Below are 16,306 nucleotides of genomic sequence, written 5' to 3'. Positions count from 1 at the left end.
GGGCCATATCCTGTCATGCTGTCCCTTGTTACCTGTGAGAATGTACTGACCCTCATCTCACTGCACCATCCTCTCAGGCAGCTGAAGAGAGTGATAATATCCCTTACCTGAGCCTCCTTCTCTCCAGGCTAAACATCCCCAGCTCCCTCAACCACCCCTTGTAAGACCTATGCTCTAACTTCCTTCCACAAAACTTTCCCCAAGCAAACGGGTGGGCTTATTACTTTACCAGAATGAACCCACAAAGGAAGTAGTCTGGATTTGTTGGAGTAGCAAACACAGGAAGCCCTGAAGAATGATGGGCAAAGCTACAGCTAGCACTGTCAGGAAAACAGTGGGTTTCAGGTCCTTACTGGAGACACTGGAGCCTAGGTAAGCTGGAGAGTAGTAAACATGCTATTTTACCTGAAAATTTACAGGCTTCAGCCAATTTTTCATAGATTCATAGTTTTTCATAGATTGCTAGCACAGAAGTGGATAACAGAATAATAAACAAAAACAGAACAATATGTATTCTCTGACCTTTCCCAAACAGTAATTTGGGGATGGCTCCAGAGAGTGATGGTGAATGGTGCTGCATCCAGGTGGGGATCAGCCACCAGCTGTGCTCCCCAAGGATCTGTGTTGGGCCCAGTCCTGTTTAGTACCTCTTCTGATGACCTGAATGAGGGAACTGAGTCTGCCACACTAAGTTAGCAGGTGACACCAAGCTGGGTGTGAGTGTTGGGCTGCTGGAGGGTAGGAGGGCTCTGCAGAGAGACCCAGACATGCTGGATAGATGGGCTGAGTCCAACAGGCTGAGGTTTAACAAGACCAAGTGCCAGGCCACTTTGGCCACAGCAAGCCCCTGCAGGGCTACAGGCTGGTGACAGAGTGGCTGGACAGTGGCCAGGCAGAAAGGGAGCTGGGGGTGCTGCTGACAGCAGCTGAACATGAGCCAGGCTGTGCCCAGGTGGCCAAGAAGGCCAAAGGCATCCTGGCCTGGATCAGCCATGGTGTGGGCAGCAGGGCCAGGGCAGGGATTGTCCCCTGTACTGGGCGCTGGTGAGGCCACAGCTTGAATCCTGTGTTCAGTTCTGGGCTCTCCGTTTAGAGAGGATGTTGAGATACTCAAACATGTCCAGAGAAGAGCAACAGAGCTGTTGGAAGGGAGCACAATTCCTGTGAGGAGCAGCTGAGGGAGCTGGGGTTGTTTAGCCTGGAAAAAAAAGGAGGCTCAGGGGAGACCTCAGTGCTCCCAATAACTGCCTGAAATGAGGGTGCAGACAGGCGGGGGTCTCTTTTTCCAGACAACCACTGACAGGACACAGCCTCAAGCTGTTCAAGCTAGGCACTAGAAAATATTTCTTCCCAGAGTGATTGGGCCGTGGAATATGCTGCCGAGGGAGGCGGTGGAGTCACCATCCCTCAAGGTGTTTAAAAAAAGGCTGGATGTGGAACACAGTGTCATGGTTTATTTCATAAGGTGGTGTTAGGTCATAGGTTGGAGTTGATCTCCAAGGTCTGCTTCAACCTACTGGATTCTGTGATCCTGTAACTGCTACCATTAAACTTTGCTGGTAGTGGTTCAAGCCAAGGTACTCAGCAACCAGCAACCACTGGCTTTCTTCTGAGCTCTAATTAAATAACCATTCTGGCATTCATTTCACTCGTGTGGCTACTGGGTACCATCAGAATTAGGATCCATAAGATGCAATAACGCCCTTTTGGCATTACAGCTGTGATTGCATGTTTAGTATCTGGTGGTTTAGTGGGTTACACAGTCTTTAAATTAACTTGGCCACTGTGACTTCTGTGTATTATTTCCATGTGCTACCTACCCACTTTTGGAAAGGAAGCTACATGTGTTTCCGCAACTTTTAATTATCACAGCTGTGTCAAAGAAGCTGTGATTGCCAATGCCCACACAACGTACTAGGCAAAGACTGCATTGTAGCTTTTCAACACAACAAGGGTGAGAACCTCATTGTTTAAAAAGAAATAGCATTTAGTCACACTGAAGTTCTAACTAGCTGTGCTGAGTCATATGAATATTTTTCCAATGCATCAAAGCATTTATTAAAAAGTTAAGATAAAACTTACATTGAATGCATTGACTCAATGAAAACTAACATTACTAATAAGGATCCCACTATGAAAAATAATATAAATATTTCCACTAATAAATAAGAGATTTTGTGAATGTTGAGAAAATATCTAACTCCAAAACCAGTTAAATAATCCAGTAGCATGTGATTCTATTATCTTTCTTTCAATGTTCATTCAACCTGCATCAGAAGACCCTCTGGATTTCACAAAAATAAGTAAGTAAAGCAAAGGTGTGGTAGTACACGTGAATTCACCATATATAGGCTGTATCTCCATTGGAATGCTTGAGGAGTCTGCAGTTCCAAAAAGGGTTGTGTGTGTACTCATAAATCCATTATACAATTGCTTTGAAGCAATTTTCTCTAAGAATGTTTCTTTAACATTTTTTAAGCATCAGGGTTTCTCCTCTCTGTTTCCATATTTGTCTAATGGTAGCTGCAGGGTTGCAATGAACTTTTCAAAGTCCTCAATCCACCAAATATTTAACTGACAAATAGTCAATCTGTTTTGTTTGTAATACTGTATGTGACTCATTTTCTGCTCTCCAGACCTGATGAAAAGTTATGCTGATCCTAGGACACAGAGAAATAACACTGGAAAGTCAGTCACAAGCATAAAAGAATATATTTTTTCGACTTCTAAGGACAGTTATGTTTTGGATTTGTTTGGTTTTTTTGAGTGGGTTGTTTAGTTTGGTTTTTTAAAATAATATTGGTTGCTTCAAGGAACAAAAAGCACAAATGCAGAGAAAAAGTGATGATAGACACACTGGTTATATTTCTCCTTACACCCCTCCACTTGCATTGTCTGTCCTTCCAGAAGCCAAATATGTCTTGGAAAGGCAACCAGCTGCCCAGGTGGCCCAGTTTTGGACACTGGCATCATGGTACTCTGCCTAACGCCATGTTACAGAATCCAGCCTTACAGTTCCCATTGCTTTTCTTCACTGGCAAAACTCTCATTGCAGTCATAAACTGCACTGCAGCAAGGACTACAGAGTTCTGATTTACTTAATTTTCTCCTTAGATTAAATAAATACATCTTCCTGCTGTCAGGAATTTTAATTTGCTTTCCCACCTCCAAAAGAAATAATTTGAACAATACATTTAATCAATTAATTGTGTTAAAGGCAAACCTCCAACATGCATCAGCCTTATTCCTCGAGTGTTGGTCCAAGGCACCAGGTAATGAACTGGGCATAAAATCAAAGTCAAAAAAACCATATTTCAGACAGGACTAAAGGCCCAGCCACCTGCACATGGAGTATCTCCTATTAATGTGTAAGTAGGTACATCACTTTCCAGTACGTTTTGGGAGATTACTACTGCATTAGAGTAGCTAGCAGTAGTAGAGTACTAAAAACAGTGTTGCTTTGCAGTAAGCTTGCTATAACAAAGCCTGTAGCAGTGTCTAAATATACAGTTCAAACATTACCTGCAATCTTACTGTGATAGCTCAGGAGAGGGTGCTCCAGCACTGGGTTTTACACTGCAGTCCAGCATAGCCTAACTTCCAGAAGATGCTCTTCCTACATCAACTGTCACACTTGTACTTTCCAAAATTCCAGGATGAATTCTGGCTTAAATATTTTTATTTCTACACTGTAATCCCCTCAACAATCCTTCAGGGGCTTGAACCTTTTTTGGAGGTTTCTTTCTTGGGTCACACAACTAGCCTGTGTTCACAGCAATAAAGATAACGCTTTCAAAATAATGTATTGCTACAGCAAACCCATGACTCTGATTTTTGATAAATGATATACAGAACCATGTTTAAAAAGGAGGATTTCTGGCTTGATTCAAAGTATTGTGCTGGAAAGTGTGTCTTTTTAACAGCAGTACAGTGATTCAAAGGCAAGAACACCATGAGCTTTCTGAAAAGCTTGTGTTAAAGGTTATAAATTCTGCATAGTAAAACTAAGCTTCTGTACAAGCGCTAAAGCAGAATCCTGCCCAAGCACCCATCCAACAGCAGGGCCTCATTGCAAATTACTTTCATTCCTCTAACATTGCAACCACTACAGTAATTAATTCTTCATGATTTACATATCTGGTCTTCCAATCTGTCTCTACGATACTTTAATTCATAGTTCATGGTATACTCACACCTTCATAACACAAAAGGAAATGTCGAGACTGAATTCTAAAGAGTACTCGCCCTGTCCCCAAATCCAAAACTCCTCCTCCACCCAAATATTGTCACAGCTTCCAAAGAGCTAATCACCAAGCAGCAGCAAGTTTACATGGTATAAATAATCATCATATCCAGAGATGTTTTATCACTAATGTCAGGCATTTTATATCTCAAAGGTCTGCCTACAAGTCAGAAGATGAATCAACAGTGGTACCAGCAGGCTTGGAAAGTATATAAACATTTTCAAGTAAGTGCTAATTCAGATAAAACTACATGTAAAACAATACAGCTACCATGAACCACACTTCTCAAAACCTCTACCCAAGTTAATCCCATTTACAAAGTGCAAAACCAGATGATCTGACACAGCAGCTCAGCACACAAGTTTGTTAATAATGAAGGCAATGGACTTCCCATGGAAGATGGACACTTTCAGTGAATGATGCACTCAGTCCTGTAGGAGCAGGCTGGAACTTCATTACTGTGCTATGTTACCCGTTTGTGAGCTATTCTCCGCAAAAATAAGCATTTTATAGACTAACAGTTCTCCAGGGGTCCCTTTTTAGGAACACCTGGTAAGATGGACAGATCCTAACTACCTCACAGATCTGCACAGTATTTACAAAACCAAACCAGAAAATAAAAATATCTTGCAAAGTATTTGCAAGAAAATATGACTTGAGGAGGGGAAGAAATGTGTGTTTGGTGGCTGGTTGCTTTGGTTGCTTTTTTTCCTTAAAAAAAAACCAACCAACAAAACCAACTGAACAAAGACCCTAAAATCCCCAAGACACTTTTTGTAAGGCAACCACAATTAATATACAATATAACAATGTGCTGCCTATAGCCTCACACAGGTGATAAGCTACTTAGTAAGTTAAGGCTGCCATCCATAACTATTAACTTCCAAAGGCACATTTCTCAGCTAAGCATACACAATCCCTTACATATTTTATAACTGATACATCATAAAACTATGCTATTTCAGGATAACAAAACTCAAGAAACCAAATTAACACCAGATAAACATGACACACTGCACGAATTCTAGTTCTTCCCAACAGAGAAATTTAGCTTTTCAAAGAAAAAAATAATACATATGTTTTCACTAATATCCACATTTAAAATGAAAGAAGCTCTATGAGTAAATCCAGATGGTCTAAAAATATTCCTTTAATAAGTATGTACCAGCAGAAACATCCCTCTAAAATACTTACTTTATTAGTGAAATGGTACCAAAGATAACAAGTATACAAACAATCTCTTTGCTCTATGCTACTTACACATCATAAATAAGACAGCTGTTGTTGCAAGACACAATCTTTCACAGTCTTCCTGTAAGCATACAATTTTTTATTCTTTTATCAGAATTAGCTGTTTACCAGCCAACAGCATGTGGCTTAAACATCACAAAAATGGCTGTTCTATACTTTACATGGTAAAGCATTTTCTGTTGTCTGAAATGTACACAGTGGCAAGAACATTAAATCTTCTAGAAAATGAGGAGTGATTAAGCAGCTTTACAATCAAATTGGATTTCACTACCTTAGGAGTTGGGCAAAGTTTTCATTCCCTGTAATATGCTTCCCTTCCACTGAAAAAACAAACTATGCGAAGGAAAAGTAAAACAAGTAGAAAGCAAATAGCCAATACACTTAGTTTTTTATTTTAACTGAAAGAAATGACACTTCCCATGAGGTAAGGCAATTAATAAGTTGATTGCATTAAGTTGCAGTAAAAATAATCTATGTGATTTTGGCTATAATTATGTTTTAACAGCGTAACTTATCAGAAAACTCATAACCGATTAAATTACTTCAAAGAACAAAAGCTATGTTTTGCTAAGACAAAACCACTTGTTTTGTGATTCTCTTCTTGCATGCTTTCTCCACAAAAAAAATGATAAAAGAATCTCTATAAGTAAGCTCTGCAAAAATTAGAACTTTCTTCCTCAAATTATTTATCCCCCATTTCTTGCACGTCATTCCTTTTATATTGCCCAACAGGTATCAGAGAAAATAACAGAGAGGTAACAATTAAGGCCATCCAAATGTATATTATATGTCTTAAGAGCTTTCTTTGATGCAGGTGATCAGAGCACAGTTTGTATTCAGCTACTACTTTTGTACAGTGGTGGTCCCCAAATTACATATTTTCTCTTATTTATAAATCTCTAAGAATAAAAAATAAAAGTAAAATGGAGCTTCACTATTTTAACAAGTGAATCAAACAACCATTCTGGCAAGTCACTTGCATTTTTGTCTACAGTATGGTGGTGGCAAAGTAGCAAGAGAGATCATATAAGATTTAGCTAAAAATGTGTAACAGCACATATACATTTCTAGAAAATACCACATTTTAAGAAGGCACTAAAGCTTCTGCTTGTGCTCCCATATTTTTTTTAACAAAAAGGAAAAATTTGTTTTCTTAATGGCACCTGTACTATTTTCTGCTGAACAGACACACTGCAGTACATTGCAAAACAAAGCTGTAAGTTCTGGTATCATCATATAGATGTGCTCACTTCTCTACGGACAAAGAAAAAACAAAACAACCCCAAAATAACCCTGTAAGCTAACCTAGTATCTATAACATGGCAATGTTCCTTCTATGAACAGAAAAAGCGCATGCATTGTTCAAATACTTTAAAAGAAATATTAATTTCAGATATTAGTAAGAAATTATTTTAAATAATAAACCCTAAGAATCTCAAGCAGTGAGCAAATGAAAAACATACTAATCTGTGAGTATTTAACATAAGAACAGTAAAACCATGTTTATGCTTAAACCCCCTTTCCCTACAGTTGTCATTTACAAGGAAAGGAAGTGTGTATATTTATGCACCATTTTCAAGCACATCAAACAGCACACATCAAAGTTTTTGTGGATTTTTTAACCTACAGGGCAAAACAATACAAAAGTCATCAACAAGCAGGATTTTAAACAACCTTCAATGCATATCTTCAGCTTTTTTGGGAAGTACAGGTTTACATCTTTCAATTTCTAGTTATTTGTAACAGCTTATAGCAAAACTTAACATAAATCATTTTACAAGTACAGCCATCATGGAAATGCATGGATTTTTCAGAGATTAATAGTTCTGATGGCATCTGCCTTTTCATGGTATTAACTACAGGTCTGTGCTCTTGCTTTACAGCAAGAAGACAACAAAGCTATCACATGAACTGGAGGAGCTACTAGTACTATCAACATGTTCAGGTTGATTGCTTTGACATTTTCTTCCTCATTCTGGGAAATAAAATGCTTTGGATTTCGTTCCTTAGTTGAATAAGAAGTCCATTCTTTGCTTTAAACTTCTTCCATTTTAACTGAGAGATTTTCCTCGTTCGGTTGACAATTCCCATTCTGTTGTAGCTTGACTTCATCTGTCCTTTGTGTATCTCTATTGTCTACTTCCTTGTCAGTTTCTGAATTCTGATCTTCTTTATTGTTATCTTTGTCCTATCAAAGATAAAATTATTTGACAACAAAATAATATTCTTAGCATTATAGGCTATGACTTCCAACCAACTCTCAGTAATTTTATTGTTTGAATTTTTACATGTGTATCTTGTGTCTGTAAATTTTAAAATAAGAGGTGTGACCTTCTTTGCCCCCCCCATCTTTTTTTAAATACATTTTCTTTTCATGAAGTTTCGCACTTGTAACAACCCATCACCCAAGAAATTATGCCATAGAAAGATGTATCTTTATTATCTAAAATAAACTAATATATAAAGTTATAGAACAAGTAGCACCATGGAATGTATGAGAAGCAGCGCCAGCAATTAAAAATTAAGCAATTAAGATTTCACTCTCACTTTTGAAATAGGAAAGGACTAAATTTTTTCCTTCTCATTTTTTGTCAGGTTTCTGATACATTTCTAGAGTTCTTGGGTAAGATACTTCCTCAAGCATTTGAACAGTCACCTAAACCAGCTGTTTTGTAACAGCTGAGTAATTCTGAGCACAACTAACTACTCTTTAAAGGTGTGCTGCTATTCAAATTGTAAGAGTAAACAATTTGAAGATATTTCTTTTCTTAATTGCAGTACTTTCTATTTCGCAGGGGAAAATCCTATACCACTCTTTCACAACGCTTCAACTTCTACTCCTATAGAATCCAATGTACAGACCAGGACCAATTCAATGAGAGTTTGAACTGTATAGTCTGAGTTCATGTTAAAAGTAATCTTTTCAGTTTCAGTCAAGCCACCCCTGAATACCGCTTGTTAGCCAATAGCCTGCCTGGTTCTAAAAGCAGGAAGCAAGGCACGTGGTAACACATAGGGCACACAACACAAAGGAGAAACAAGGTGTTTCTGTAACCTAAGCAGACAAACTACTACAGGTCAACTGAAGATCAGATATGTAGACTTAAACTGGCCTACTAACTTCAACTAGCAAATACTGAACTCAAGCAACACTAATTTGGTATGGAACAGAAGAAATAGAAGAGAGAAAACAAAGAAAAAGTAGAGAGAGAATTTCAGTAATGGCTTCACTACCACTTCATGCTGCTGATCACTTGGTCACGCACACTTACCTTCAGAGTTGTGGTGCTTTTGTCAGATTTCTCCTTTCCCTCTTTTTCTTTACTACTTTTTTTCTTCGAAGTGGAGCGTTCTCTTTCTCTTCTTTCATTATTTGTATCTCTTTCTCTTTTTTTTTCTTTCTTGTTTCTGTTTCAGAAATTTTTTATTCAAATTAGAATTTGATCCAACTACAACAAACTTCAAACCATTTGACTGCAAACTAAACACCCAGCATGGACTTTCAAAAAATCTCCCCAGATTTAATAAAAAATCCCTTTGCAAAGACAACAGCATTTTTTTTGGCTGAAGAGAGCTAAACAGTTCATATGACCACCACACACTCTATTTGCCAAGAAAAAAGCAATTTAATCTGTATCAAATGAAGGCATTTTATTGATTTGAAGCAATTTGCAATGCTGATTGATTTGAAACTATGTCACTGAAAGAACACCAGAGCTCAAATTGGTTTAAGCTTTGAGTTAGCTTTAAATTAAAACTGAATCATACTGACCAACTGAAATAATCTGCAAAGGCAGTAAAACAGTGAAATTACTACAAATTCTTCCTTCTTTACTGATCGTTAACTTCTGTGTTTACATCAAACTGACCTTCTTGGAGAAGGAGTTCGTGAAGACTTTCTTTTTGCTGTTTTTGATGTTTTAGGAGATTTGGAAGGACTTCTGCTCTTCCTTTTACGCCTTTCTCTATGGGACCAAGAAATTCAATATCATCAAAACCAAAAATAATGAACTCAAAGGAGATAAAAAGAGAAAGCGCTTACAATGATCGAAACATGTCCACTGAATTTGACACTCTATGTCCCTAACAAAATAAGAACTCTGCAAACTAAAAAAAAATTTTGTATGCTTCAGTTTAGTGTTAAAGGCAAGGCAAAAAAATATGTGCCCTTTCAAAATTTTTTTTTTAAATCCTCATATACCTGATAACAATGAAAACACACTGAAGTAGGCAATACTGTATCAGTTAAAAGCTTCTTCAGTCATGAAAATAACTCAGTTGAATGAAGAGCCATATTAAGATGAAAGGCATAACTTGAGCAATATGAATTTCAAAAGGTAACATTACAACCTGAGATCACTTCAACTTCAGTTTAACCTGATTGAAATTTAATTCCTAAATGTAAAAGCTAGAATTAGATGATTTAGAAGAAAACAGTGCAAACTGTTGTCAAAGTCAGAATAAATAAAATCTATTGTTTCTCCAGTAGTCCTTGCTTAGCAAACAGAATGTCATCATTCTGTAACACATGGAAGAGCCTGAAGTGTTTCACAAAGCAACTGTTAGACATAGCTAAATGGAGTTTCTGAAGTTACCATTATGGAGTCTGATCTTGAATACAACAAAACATTAAATAACTGGTACTTTATACTGAGGGACATGTGAAATTAAAGCAAAAATTGAGTCAGTATAATTTCATTTAACATAAATGCAGAAGCCATCTGTCAAAATAAGATTAGTTTTTTCCCATCAACTCTTTGTAAAACAGGAAAAGTGGACCAGAAGAACAACTGAAGAGAGAAATTTAAAACTTTAGATACAGCACAAAAGCTACATTTATTTTTATTCAAAACAACTTTTGCAATTTTTGAATTTTTAAATCTTCAATATTTAGAAAAGCAAAGAAATCAACATTTATTAGATAAGTGACAAAAAGACACTTAAATGACAGTCAGTATCACTATATGGATTGATACTCCGACCTATCAGAATACCAATCGATAGAATGATACTCCATATACCATCTATGTGACTGTCCTGATTTCAGTCAGGATAATTTTCTTTCTAGTAACTGGAACTGTGCTGTGTTTTACATTCAGTATGAAAATGATGCTGATAATACACGGTTGTTTTAGTTGCTATCCGCTATCCTAAATGAAGTACATGTGTTTCCCATGCTCTGCCAGCAAGCAGGTACACAAGACACTGCAAGGGAGCATGGCCAGGAAAGCTGACCCAACTGGTCAAAAGTCAGTGAGGGGTGAGTGATTGTGTAGTGCATCACTTGCTTCTCTTGGGCTTTATCCATCTCTGTCCTTTCCATTACAATTATTACTGTTACTATAATTATTTTGTTTCAATTACCAATGTGTTCTTTCCTCAACTCTCAAAACAGAGCCTGTAGAGCACGACAAGGCTGAACAAGGAAGGGACTGGTGAGAAAACAAAGAAGTCAAAAAAGAACTGTCATGGTTGAACCCCAGATGACAGCTAAATCCTGAGTGGCATTTGCTCATTCCCTGCCTTCTTTTGCCCGTCAACCTCCATAGCCCCACCCCACCAGGGGAGAAGAGCAAGCAGGAAAAAAAGGAAAACTCCAGCACTGTACCAGATGCTAGTAAGAAATTTAACTCTCTTTCAACCAAAACCAATACAGTGACCTGAAGCTGCACAGGACAAGATTTCTAAAGTACTTAGTTCAGCAAGCTTTTGATTTATCTTTGATAAACTAAAAATAAAAAATAGGCTCAGAATCATGTAATAAGTACCAGGCACTAATCAGCTACTCACTAGTTAACATGCATTTTGAACATCTCCATATTGATCATCACCTTTATTTAACTGAGGATAATGGAAATTGATTATTCTCTCTCAGTGCTGTCACTTCAGCTACACTGAATACATTCTCACTTAATTTTGCTTTCCAGCATATGTATCTGCAAACCAAGTGCTTCAGCAACTGCGTTAATACTAGAAACTGCTTATTCATTGAATTTTATTTTCAGTTTCTGCTTTTCTTATTTCAAGTTGAAGAATCATAACTGTGTCTCACTGCATCTGTTCCCATCTCTATTAAATTTCTACATAAAAGATTTTCGTGCACCCATTTCATTATGTCTTACACAATACTAACAGGAAAATTTAAGAAAAAACAAGTTCCAAATACTTTGATAGTAATCTCTTAATTATACATGGAAATAACATTCTGCATGTCACCTGATGCTACTGGCTCTTCTAGCCTGTAAGATAGCTCCTTTTCCAACTAATTTCACTTCCCCTACTCTTGTTTCTTTTTTCAGCCAGGAGTCACAAATAACTATCTTATTTCCAGTACCAGCAAGCAAAGCAAGTCAGCAACACAAGGTCAGCTGCCATCTAGCTCTTAAAAGGTCCTGTACATGCTATTTCACCTTCACCTCTTTTCCAAAAAGATTACTATTTGCCAAATATTTCACATTTACACTTCTATTTCACATTTTACATGATGAGCAGCCAACTGCTGTACTGAAATTCATGCAACTGAAATACCTATCTGTTGAATGATCTTCACTGGAAAGGTCTACCATTTCAACTATGCAATGTCCATCACCAAAGAAAGACCCCTAACGTAACCCAACCTACTCAGAATTAATTTTCAGAGAGCAATGACATTACTGAGGCTGGAAGAACCCTCTGAAGATCACTTAGTCCAACCTATCCCCTTCCCACCTTACAAGAGGCTCAATCAGAGTATGTTATGCAGGGCCATAACCAGTCAGATCTTTGGCTGGAAGAGACAATCCCTTGAGGTAACTGGTTCCAGTCTGCCAAGCAAAACCACAATTTCATCACTAGGAAAAAAAAACCCCTTTATTTTCCGTAGCTCAATATGTGCCTGTCACCTCTTAATTGTCACAGGCCTCATTGGTTCTGTCTTCTTCATGCTCTTATCAGATATTCATACATATTGGTAAGATGCTCCTCAGCTTTCTCTTTTCCAGGCTAAACAATCCCAGATTCCTCAGTACTCCTTGAAGGAAGCTCCTTTATCAGCCTCATGGCCCTTCACTGGACTCACTCCAGTACATCTGCATGTCTCTTGTAATGGGAAGCGCAGAACAGAATTCTAAATGTGTCCTTACCAGAAGAGGGAAAGAATTACCTCTCTTGACCTACTCACAACATTGCTGGCTTCCTTGGCTACAAGGACCTGACAGCCAGCAAGTCCACATGCTATATTGGTGCAATGGCATTATTTATTCCTGCCCAGGTGTAGGACTTGTCCTTTCTCTTTGTTCAAGTCCATGAGATGACTGTTTGTCCATTTCTCTCATCTGCTAAGATTCTCTAATGGCAGATCAGCCTCCCCCCACAGCTGGTTCTCTGTTGTTTGCAAAGCTACAGAGGATGTACTCTGTACCACTGTCTAAGCCCCTGATAATAACATTCACCAATACTGGTCTCTGCATTGATGCTCTAAGGATAGTTATATCTGAAAAAAATTGTAAATCTGTAATAGAAAGTGTCCAGATTCTAAAGAACACTACCCTTGTTTAACAGTATCTGTATTACATCAAAGTACAGCTTTGTACTTTGACTGCACTAGAAGAAATGCACTAATTTTCACAAGAATTCCTTGCTCAAGTACATAACATTGGAGCCTTCCCATAGCACTTACTTAACTAGTAAGATTCCTATGGGGAAGCAAAATTATTGCAAACTACAGTATGAGCTTTTGGTAACACCCCCCTAACTACCCTTGCTATTTGGCACTAGGAGTCTGATTTTCCACCAGGGCTCCTATATAGGATATGTATTGTGAAACCCTTACATATTTTTATGCACTTATCCAATTCAAATCTCTGAGGCTTATGGTCTGAAAAAAATGGTTTCAAAGCTAACAGAAGTACCTTTATGTGGGTCTTCCACTCATTTAAATAGGAAGCTGCATATGCTTATTGAAGAAACAATATTCTGCCCATAAACCTCGTAACACAAACACACTGTTCAGAAACCATTACACCCTTTTTTTGTCTTCTATGAACCCTGAACTGATGAATTTTAAGGACTAGAGGAGTTCTGCTTTTGTCTTGTCAAACTACTACAATAGGTAGAACTTGTCCAATTCATTCAGCATTTCTTTATCTTGAGGTTACAGATATAATTTGGTGTTTAGCTCTGATACGATACTACTGAACTCCCTAATTCCTGATGTAACAGTAAGGACCTTATCCACCAATGCTTGTAAACGTAACTTAGCTGCAATGCTTTTATAATATGCCTGAGCTTGCTTACAGATATTATAAAAAATCTCACAACCTCTTTCTGCTGTAACAAATTTATCCAGACTTCCTGCCGGTTAAGCTCTCTTCAGAGCCAAAACCAACAGCCACATTAACTTTGTTTTCCAGCTTACTGTCAGCAGTGTTAAGGAATGTTACTTTTAAATTACCTGGCTATCAGATAAACAATACATCTGTCTCTTCCAATTGAGATACATTCACCTCTTGAAAGGCTAGCCAACCAACCTACATGCTTGCTTCCCACAGTTCAGCCATCCAGCCAAAGAGGCAAGTATCAGAAAACAACTGTTTGCAAGATCTACAGACCAAAATGCTGCAGTATGTAAGTAATCAAAGAACTACATAACAGTGACTCAAACTTTCATCAGGGCAAAGATAATGTGTGCGACATTGGTCAAAACTTTTGGCTGTCTGTAACATATAGAACTAGCATGAGAATCATCTCATTACTGTCCTCAAGGTTTCTACAATATAGTTGTATAAACTGTGTATAAACATATTTCACAATACGTGAAAGTCAAGCACCAGCAGCCCAACAAGAAACTCTGTTATATCAGGCATCATATAGAGCTTTTTATAATAGATGTTACTTTAAAGGAAAAGCTACAAAACAGAAATAATAAAAATTTATTTGGCAAGAGCTATACTGACACATAAAAATTAGGATGATGCCTTGATGATCTGTAAAAGAAAAAAAAAAAAAAAAAGAAGCATGAAAAATTCTAAACAAACCTGCTGGAGCTACGAGATCTTCTTGAAGAGCTATAGCTTCTTGGGGGTGTTCTGGATCTCTTATCTTTCTTCTTTTTATCATCTCTCTCTTTTTCTCGCTCCTTCTCCTTATCCCCATCTTTTTCCTTTTCTTTGTCTCTGTCCTTTTCCTTGTCCCCTCCTTTATCTTTATCTCCCTCCTTGTCCTTAATCTTCTCTCTGTCCTTCTCTCCTTCTTTCTCAGTATCTTCTTTTTCTTTGTTATGATCTACCTCTTCCTTGTCTTTATCTTTTTCCTTTTCCTTGTCCCTATCTTTATCCTTGTCCCTGTCTTTGTCTCGGGCTCTCTCTCTGTCTTTGCTTCGCTCTTTATCTCTCTCCTTGTCCTTCTCCCTGTTTCTCTCTTTATCTCGCTCTCTTTCCCTGTCTTTGTCTCGATCCCTATCCTTCTCCTTGTCTCGGTCTCTGTCTTTCTCTTTTTCTTTGGCCTTTTCTTTTTCTTTGATCTTTTCTTTGTCTCTTTTCTTGTCCCTGTGAAAAGCCAAACACAAACCCATTAATTAATCTTTGAACTTTCCAATTAAAATTACAACTAATTTTTAACATACATCAAGATAAAGTGAGCATCTCTGTTGAAAAATAGTAATGCTTCAATATTTTAATTTTTCACCCCTGTTTACAATAAGGGAAAGCTATGTATAGCTACAAAATAAACAGCTATATACAGCTAGGAAAAATTTTGAAACCAGCTGGAGGAGGGGAAGCCAAAACCAAATCAAAGCACTATCTTCCAAGTGATACTACTAAGTTTGGAGAGAATATGTCTTTTCACCTCACAGTTATATAATTATACATAGATAAATTTTCTACATTTTGTCAGGAGTGATACAAACTCTACAATCTGTAAATCCACTCTTTACTAAAAATGTATCCACATAAAATGGCCTTCAGATTAATCACTGCCAAATGAATAATGACAGCTGACTGACAGAAGTCTTCGTATTCCAGTTTTCTCTCATACAGATATCTTTTAACTGCTTGGAAGTCCAACACCACTTAATACATAGAAATAACAAGAAAACATGGACAAAATGTCACCGTATTTCCTTAAAAAGCAAATGTAAGATCAAAACTAAATTCAACCATCTGTAATGTCACTAGGAATTTGAGAACTACTGAAAAATGCTAATACAGTAAAAAGAAAAGAAAGGGACTTTGGGACAGAAGTACGATACATGTTCATAAAGAGGACAGTGAGGAAAATTCCATCTGATGTTCAAGTTATCAAGTCAAACAAAAACTAATCATCTAACAAATTTGGTTGGAAAATTACATTTTAGTATAGGACTATTTGAAAATGCAATACTCCCTTCTCTTCCCTCTAGTACAGAGGCACATAATGAACGAACAATTGTTCAGACAGAGACACAGGAGAAAGAGGAAAAATTGTTTAGCAGGCCTCATTGTGTCAAGAAGAACCAGACTGACAGAAGTTACTTGGTATTGGTATCTGTTCTAGATTTTTACAGATTCTAAAAGAGACTCCTTCACACATGGAGGGTCCTCAGCACTCAAACTTTCCTCAAACTGAGTAAGTGTTTGGCTGTATCTCCTTCTCAACTGCAAATAAACAGCATGCATCTGTTGCATGCTCTACAGACTGACAACTTTGATTCCCATCAGGTTCTGTTAAGTACTTCATCAGGACTCTCAGAGATGGAACGTAATATCGCAAAGATGAAACAGCATGCAGTCCCCACAATACCAGCCTTACAGCCTCCCAAGAAATGTCTTCTAGTTAATTTATCAGAGATTTCA

At 37.6% G+C, this 16,306-nt stretch overlaps 1 protein-coding gene and 1 long non-coding RNA gene across 3 annotated transcripts in view; one reads left to right on the top strand and one right to left on the bottom strand.

The window, feature by feature from the left end:
* The first annotated feature begins 474 nt into the window (after window positions 1–474).
* On the top strand, window positions 475–4,468 carry LOC135291118 (uncharacterized). Its single transcript, XR_010353982.1, has 3 exons — window positions 475–699; window positions 2,277–2,303; window positions 4,398–4,468. It is a non-coding gene; the product is annotated as an uncharacterized LOC135291118 (long non-coding RNA).
* Window positions 4,469–5,420: 952 nt separating this feature from the next.
* The window catches only part of SREK1 (splicing regulatory glutamic acid and lysine rich protein 1), a 33,240-nt gene continuing 22,354 nt past the window's right edge, over window positions 5,421–16,306 (bottom strand). For both annotated transcript variants that reach the window (XM_064405124.1, XM_064405125.1), the window contains exons 9-12: window positions 14,510–15,019; window positions 9,365–9,460; window positions 8,768–8,903; window positions 5,421–7,683 (exon numbers count right to left, since the gene is read on the bottom strand). In XM_064405124.1, the coding sequence (XP_064261194.1) occupies window positions 7,531–7,683; window positions 8,768–8,903; window positions 9,365–9,460; window positions 14,510–15,019 (895 nt within the window). In that variant the 3' untranslated portion in view covers window positions 5,421–7,530. The remainder of the gene's footprint in view (window positions 7,684–8,767; window positions 8,904–9,364; window positions 9,461–14,509; window positions 15,020–16,306) is intronic.

The sequence above is a fragment of the Passer domesticus genome, chromosome Z (assembly GCF_036417665.1).
Source record: "Passer domesticus isolate bPasDom1 chromosome Z, bPasDom1.hap1, whole genome shotgun sequence".
Classification (NCBI taxonomy): domain Eukaryota; kingdom Metazoa; phylum Chordata; class Aves; order Passeriformes; family Passeridae; genus Passer; species Passer domesticus.
The sequence above is the reverse complement of the archived record's forward strand: the minus strand, read 5'-3'. Positions and strand labels throughout refer to the sequence as shown.